At 30.7% G+C, this 8,472-nt stretch overlaps 1 protein-coding gene across 1 annotated transcript; it reads right to left on the reverse strand.

Annotated features, from left to right (window-relative positions):
• Positions 1 to 7,082: 7,082 nt before the first annotated feature.
• On the reverse strand, positions 7,083 to 8,197 carry LOC114189936 (GCN5-related N-acetyltransferase 8-like). The gene has a single exon (XM_028078663.2). It carries the CDS (start codon positions 8,100 to 8,102, stop codon positions 7,410 to 7,412), a length of 693 nt encoding a protein of 230 aa, XP_027934464.2. The 5' UTR covers positions 8,103 to 8,197; the 3' UTR covers positions 7,083 to 7,409.
• Positions 8,198 to 8,472: the final 275 nt, after the last annotated feature.

Genomic DNA, 8,472 nt, shown 5'->3' on the forward strand with positions numbered 1-8,472 from the left:
TTTTATTTAAACCACGTTTTCTATTATTTGTTTTATCAGTCACAAATACATAATTGAAATATTTAGCTCTTTCTATTCTTCCTTACTTTCTCCTTTCTAAAATAATTATTCGTTTACAAATTTTAATTATTGTAATATACATATATATATATATATATATATATATATATATATATATATATATATATCAATACTTCAGTTCAGAATTCTTCTATGGTAATGAATCAATGATTCCTGTTACTTGTAACGACTTGCTACAGTTAGGGATGGTAACGGGTCGGGTCGGGCACGGATAGTGCATACCCGTAACCCGACCCGCCAAAAAAAAAATCCATCCGCTACCCGTCTGTTTATTCGTCGGGTATCCGCTTAAAAAATATTTGCGGATATTTTTAAAATTTACAGGTACCCGTGGATACCCGATACCCGCAAATATTTAAAAAAAATATATATATATATTTTATAAATTATTTAATATAAAATTATAAAAATAAAATATAAATAAAATTAATTTAAATCAAATTTAAATTATAATTAAATTTGACATAATAAAATATACTGTTAGTTTTAATTTTAATTAAATTTAACTTAATAAAATATAAATTAAATTTTAATTTTAATTTTTTTGCGGGTAACGAGTACCTGCGAGTACGAATAATATAATATCCGTACCCGATCCGTTTATAAGCGGGTATTAAAATACCCGCTACCTACTACCCGCGGGTACTAACTATCTATCGCGAATTTTATCTACGGATATCTACAAACACAAATATTTGCGGTAATAAAAATGAAAGAGTTCTGGTCCAATAATCTATCCACCAAGTTATACCCAACTTTTAATTAAACTTTGAAATAAATAGTTAAGATTCAATTTTCAAGCACGTGAAATAATAACTCGTATACAACTAAATGACAAATTAATGTTTTTAAAATGTTAAGTTAATCCTTAAAAAATATAACTAAATTACATTGAAAAATGTGTAATAACCATTTGTCATATTTTTTTTCCTCTGATATCTAAAAGGTGAAACTCTTTTCTCCTTTTTAGTGGACTTAGAGACAAATTTAATGTAACATTCAAATTTTAGCATTTTAAAACTAGTAAAGTAGGATGTTTTATTTTAGTGTTCAAAATAGATAAACTAATGTATAAAACATATTAATACAGTCTTACAAATGATAGGATTATATAAATATATAAATTATACAAATCAAATATTTCTAGCTTTAAACACAGACTAATCACTTACAATAGATTTCCACCGAGACTTTCCTCCAACCAACCTAAAGATGACTTCTCATCCTCCAGAGGTGCCTCTGAAACCCCAACCACAGTTATTCCCACCGAATAGATGAACATCGCAAAAGAAAGACAAACAACATAAGACATAAACACAGAAGAAGGATAAACTAATATGCAAAAAGTTTAAAAGATCAAATAATTCATATATATATATATATATATATATATATATATACACACACACACACACACAAAGTATTATCAATCATACTACATTTCATCACTTTATTTCATATGAAGACTTAAAGCTACAACTCAATTATCCGGATACAAGCATTGATGTCGATTTCTGGTAAGTTGTGCACTTGTGGTGACATCCAATGCTCTATAGAGCGGTAGACAGTACCACACAAGGTAAGTCCATTAACACCTTTGGTAAAGGTAAAACTCTTAGGCTAAGACCTCATACTCCTCTCTCGACATGTCCCATCTTCTCTATTTGAGAAATTGATGGTCATTAGAGCATTATGATAACTTTCCAACTGAACTCAGACATCAATGCTTACACTATAATTATCACCACTAATTCTCCTCGAATTAATATGCTCATATACTCATTCCTCATTCCTCAATCAATAATTTAAATAACATTCACAACAATTCAAATCATACTCAATTGACCAAATAAGGAATAATTCAAGTTATGACCTGCTCACCCAGCGAGTAATACTCACCCAACCACTACCCCATGCTTGCCTACCGAGTAGTACTCGCCTAGGTACTGTCCCAGGTTTGGAAATTCCTAACTTGGAAATTCGCCCAGTGAGAATTACTCGTCCAACAACTGCCCAAGTCTAGAAGTCCCTGACTTAGCAATTCGCCCAGCGAGAATTACTCGCCCAACGAGTTTGCGAATCTGCATAATTCTACATATCAGTATTCTGCAACCCATTCACCCAACAAGTTTGCAAAATTACATAGAATCTTATTTTTGCATAATTATACCTACTCGAGCCAGTCAAACAACACCATAACCTTTGCAAAGACAATTTAAGCATCATACATCCATTCTATCATACATATCCACATCAATTGCACTCAGATACACACATAGCACAACAGTTAGTCTTGTTTAGTTGGTAAAAAAAACATAATCCTCATAACTTACACATATACACATCATTTAATAGTACAGATAAAACAACCAATCACATGTCACAATACAAACATACAATTTCAATTTCAACATGCTTGTAACTTAAAAATAATGCAATTATCTTCCCTTACCTGATATCCTGCTTGAACAGCTCTATGAACGTCAAATACCTCTAACTCCACAAGATACTTTATCTACACATAGAAATATCATAAGAACGATCATGACATACCGTTATGATCACTGATCAATAGAGACTCATACTGATGAATAAAACGAGCATGCAAGCGAAAAAGAGCTCACATGCAAGTGAAAATAGAAATAGACCAAAAAGAGAGTGGAAGTTCAACTTACGCGAATAAAGAAACTGATCGATCGTCGAGAGGATCAATCCTACGGTCTTGGTTCTTCAATTAGACAACCAGAAAGACAAAACTCACAAAGAGAAGTCAGAAAGATTTAGAAAAGTGGTTCCTAGAGAGGTTATGTGTTTTAAAATAACGAAATTCTTTTATAACAATTCTATTTATGATAAAAACCTTCTAATATTAAAATAATGTCACTATTTTTAAACTACTGTCACTCTTAAAATATCATTTTCTAAGATTTTACACTCAATATCCATATGATCTGATTAAGATAGTAATGAATTTGGAGGTTTCTTCCTACACCTCCATACTCTTTTTTTCTACAACTCCCCATGGGCGATGAGGTTTCTAAACTTCCGATAATAATTCTTTTTCATCAACAAATTTTTAATCATCAATTTGTTTTGTAAAATACTTTTGGGAGAAAAGTTAATAAATTTTTATAAATATAATTAAGGTTGTTCTTTATTTAAATTTAAAATTGTATTTAAAAGTATATAATACATTTAATTATTTCTAACATGAAACTTAATTGAATTAATGAATAGCACATGGTATATACAAGATGTAGTTTATTTTATGTGATTTTGTGCTTTTTCATATTTTGTTTATTGTTTTTTTCAGTTATTATTGAAATTATAAATTCTTTTATTTTTTGATTATGCCTGTTTGATAAATTGTAAACTACATGTCAGATCTTGTCAGATTACTTCACTACCTACCTCTTAGACCACTTTTTCCTTCCTACATGTTAAATTACAAACTTTCTTTCTATACATTACTTTTAAAAACATAAATAATTTAAATTATGTTAGATAAAAAAACTTTTTTTTAGTCAATTTCAAAATCGTTATCAAACTAATTTGTAAAAATTAATTAACATTTAAAAAAATAATAATAATTTGCAATTTAATTCCGATCTAATGATTTGTATTAAAATTGGATTTTTGAAAATCAGATATATCCTATGTAATAATTTTGGAAATGTTTATGTTCGATCCAGAGCACTTCTGATTCTGATGTAAAAATAATGTTACCTTGTAAAAGTAAAATAAAAAATAAAAAAATCTAAGATTAAATAAGTGTTTTTCTGATTTTGTTATTAAATAAAGTGATTTGACCTACTTATATTGACCTACTTTAATTAATCCAAATCAATTTAATTTATTTATATTGACCTACTTTGTATGAACAATAGTTACTTGTTTACATTTCTAGGATTTGAAAACTAATAATGATGTGATTTTGAATCTGAAATAGACAGTATAAAAAATTCCTTTTGGTAGTGAAACAGACTATATAACTAAATATATTTTAATTATTATATATATGGATAAATATATTTTTTGTCCTTTTAAGTTAGTTTAAATAAAAAATGCGTAAATTTAATTTTTTAGTAAAATTTTGTTAAATTTATTTGACGTTTTAAGTATATTTCATAATAATATTTGAATTGTTTATCCTGTTTGATACATTTTTCTCAACTCAAATATTATTATAAAATGTATTTAAAATATCAAATAAATTTAACAAAATTTGATAAAAAAATTAAATCCATGTATTTACAAAGATAAAAGATTAAATTTGTATATAATTTTTAAAAGAGATTAATTTTAAATTCACTGAAATTTAAGCATCCAAAACATATTTAACCATATATTTAACCATATAATATATATATATATATTTTAAAAAATCACGCCAATTCTTCTTGTTGTAAAACAATGATTGGTGTTACTTATAAGGTTTAATTACTCGGATCATACCCATTTTGTTTCGAAAATTTCAAAATGATACCCACTTTGAACTTTGTCTCAATTTAGTATCCAATTTTGATTATTGCATCAATCTAGCCTCCGTTAAGTCTTCACAAACAGCGTTAACTACCTTGTCACGTGTTAGCCTCTAGATTTTTTAATTTTTTTTAATTTTTTTTAATTTTTTTTTAATTTTTTTTAATTGGCAAGGTATCGCCACGTGTCAAGGTACTTGGCAAATGTCATTGTCTTCATTTCAACTTAGTCCGCACATGTGTCTATTTGTTTCAATTTAGTACCCATATATGTTTATTTGTTTCAATTTAGTACCCAATTTATTTGTTTGAATTTTATTTAAATATTTTTTTAAATGGAGAAATATTGTATCTCTTTTAAGACAAAATTTATTATTTATATAAATGTTATATCGATATTTGTTACTAAAAATAAGTTATAAAATTAAGTATTGAAATTTATATTAAAGTTAATGGTAAAAGTCATGAATAACATAAGTCATTTTTTAATAACAAATATAAATATAACATTTATATAAATAATAAATTTGGTCTTAAGAGAGACATAATATTTTTCTATTTTGTAAAAAAATATTCAGACAAAATTAAAACAAATAAATTGGATACTAAATTGAAATCAATAAATATATATGAGTACTAAATTGAAACAAATAGACACATGTGGGGACTAAGTTGAAATGAAGACAATGACAATTGTCAGGTACCTTGACACGTGGTTGGGGAAGTAAATAAAGGGTAAATAGCGTAAGTAATAAGAAGGGCGAGCAGGATAAAGAAGGGCTAGACAGATATTGAATAAGAGAAGAAATAGAGGTATGCCAGTTTCCTTCTTGCTTTTGTCGGGGGTTTTGGCAGAATTGGGTTCGACTCCCATAGCCCCGCGGCATTCCCCCTGACCTCGAGATAAAATGAAAAAACGGACGATAAACTGATTGTTAAGGGTACCATTATTTCATTAGTAACGTAATTTTTATTCTATAAGAATGGGCTTCGATTCCTTTTGTCACATCAAGGATTTGACACGTGGCAAAAAAAAATTTATAAAAAAATTAAAAAAAATTAAAAATAAAAAAAAAATTAAATAAAAAATTAAAAAAAAATTAAAAAAAATTAAAAATCCAGAAGCTGACACGTGACAAGGTAGTTAACACCGTTTGTGAGGACTTAACTGAAAGTCCTACATTGATACAATAATCAAAATTGAGTACTAAATTGAGACAAAATTCAAAATGGATACCATTTTGAAATTTTCGAACTAAAAAAGGTATGATCCGAATATTTAAGCCTACTTATAATTACTTGTCATAGTATATTATTAGGTAACAATAAATAAATAAATAATGCTGATATAAATAATCTATCCAATAAATTATCCCCACCTTTTAATCAAATTTTAAAGTAAATAGTTAGATTCAATTTTCAAGCATGTAAAATAATAACACCAAGGATCTCTCTGTTTTTACATATTTATGGTAGGAGATGATGAAAAGGATAATCAAAACGCAAATAAGTCTTTCGTTTCTATCAACCAATTTTTACTGAAGGCTTAATTCATATTTTGGTCATGTGATTAAGATGTATGGTTCATTTTGGTCCCTTAATTTTGTGAGGTTCAATTTAGTCCTTCAGTTTTTTAAAACAGTTTAATTTAGTCATTTCCGTTATCTTTGGTTAAACGACGTCAGAATAGTGCAGCTGTGTCACTTTGGAATAAAAACGTGACAGGTTTTTTGATAGCTGGAGGGAGAATTGGTCAACCCTAATTTCACAATTCATCTTCTTTATGCAGGAGTTCTTCAACATTTGGTGTACAATGTCGAGGGGACACTCTTCTTCTTCTTCGTAGTGTAATTCACAGATAATGCAAAATCCAAGCTTATCCAGTCATGGTGGTGACTTTTCTTCTCACAGTGGTGGCTTTTCCTCTCACAATGGAGCACCATATTACAACTGTGGGCAGCAAACACTTCCTCTTCAAATCCACAACCAAGACGACAATGAACACTTCACCTTCGAATCTTTCTTCTTCGTTTGGTTTTTTTCGGGATTGATTATGCTTCTCCACCAAACCTCCCAATTTGATCTTCAATTCCCTATTTTCAAAGAACCCTAACCCTAATAAATTTACCCCTTTCAAAACAAAGTTAATTTTTTTAACTCAAGTCCACGTCACCCAATCTCAATACTGCCACCTAATGAATAGATGGCACAATATCACATTAAAACAATTTGCCGTTAATTTTTTTAACGATATTAACGTTGATGACTAAATTGAACATCTTTACAAAATCGAAGGACTAAATTAAACCTCAAAAAACTTAGAGGACCAAAATGAACCACGCACGCATCATAATTAGAGGAGGACCAAAAGATGAATTAAACCTTTACTGAAACAATGAAGAGATTTAAGTGAAAAATTAACTCATTCATCACTCAGTTACAATTGAAATATCCCAAAACACTAACACTTCAGAAATAAAAGTATAGAAAAGCAAAACAACATTCAGCATAAGCATCATCTCACTCCAAATCATCTTCATAACCAGACAATAACATCATTAATTACATCATGTTATTAACATTATCTGTTAGAACAAAGGAGAAATTCAACTTCTATAACCCATCACAGGGCCTTCCAAGACCAAAATCATCAACTTCTAGAACATGATCAAACACTTTCATCTCAACATAACAACTCAAAGTAACACAATCACGATTCAAACTCTGAAATGAAAAAAGAAGAAGATAACAGTCGTTTCTAACCCAGTAAAACCTTCCCTAAAACCCAGATTGTGATTATTACAGAAGAGAGCGAAAGAAAGAGAAAAAAGAAAAGAGTGAAAAATTCTAATCAGCACCTCCATAAGCCTGAAGAGCCTCCCCAGTTAGCCTGCAAATCCTCCACTCGTTCAAGAGATCGGCACCCATCTCTTCGTAAAACCTGATGGCATTCACATTCCAATCGAGCACCACCCACTCCACCCTCCCATACCCCATCTTCACCGCCTGTTTCGCCACCGCCGACAGAAGCATTCTCCCAAACCCCTTTCTCCTGTAACACTCCCTCACGAACAAGTCCTCCACGTAAAACCCTGGCTTCGCAAGAAAGGTAGAGTAGTTCGGGAAAAACAACACAAACCCCACAACCGTCACGTCATCCGAGGTCTTGAACGTGTCTCGCTCGGGGTCCTCAATGGGGAGACTCAGATTCACGAACTTGGTGATTGGTGTGAAGAAAGGGTTAGAGTCCGCGGTTGAAACGGCGAAGGGTTTGGGAGAAGCTTCCAGAAGGAAGACGGTGAATGAGTGGAAGGGCTGGGCGGTTGCGGAGAAAAGGGTGGCGGCGAGAGAAGACTCTGTGGCCGAGAAGAGGTGAGTTAGGCGTTCGAAGACTGCCATCTGGTGGATCAGTTTGTGGATGTGGGGAACGTCGAGGAGAGTGGCCAGACGAATGCGCGTGAAGAGAGGAGTGGTTTCCGGTAACGATGTGGCGGGCTCCGGAGCCGGAGTTGGGGCCGGAGGCGGCGCTGCTGCGGCCATTGGTTGAGGTTCGGTGGAAAAACTGAAGAAAGGGTTTTTGGTTTTTGATGGTAACCGTGCGAGAGTTCTAGATAGTGTGGATTTTGGTTAGATGGATGAAGAGCTTTTGTTTTTGTAATGATAACCTTTCAGAAAATGGAATATATTTTTTTATAAATTAAATTTAAATAAAAAATTATATGAAAGAAATTCTGTAAACTAATTCATATTCTACTCAAAAAAAATATACGTAAAACGTTATGTGATCATTTAAAAAAATGTATAATATACACTTTTGTCGAAGATAAAAGTTTTATTGGTTTAACTATGTTTTTTTTTTATGCTTAAATCATAACACGATTTTTATTTTAGTTATTAAGAAATGCATGTA

This window comes from Vigna unguiculata, chromosome 7, assembly GCF_037176805.1.
Source record: "Vigna unguiculata cultivar grain cowpea cultivar isolate G323 ecotype 2 chromosome 7, ASM3717680v1, whole genome shotgun sequence".
Lineage (NCBI taxonomy): Eukaryota > Viridiplantae > Streptophyta > Magnoliopsida > Fabales > Fabaceae > Vigna > Vigna unguiculata.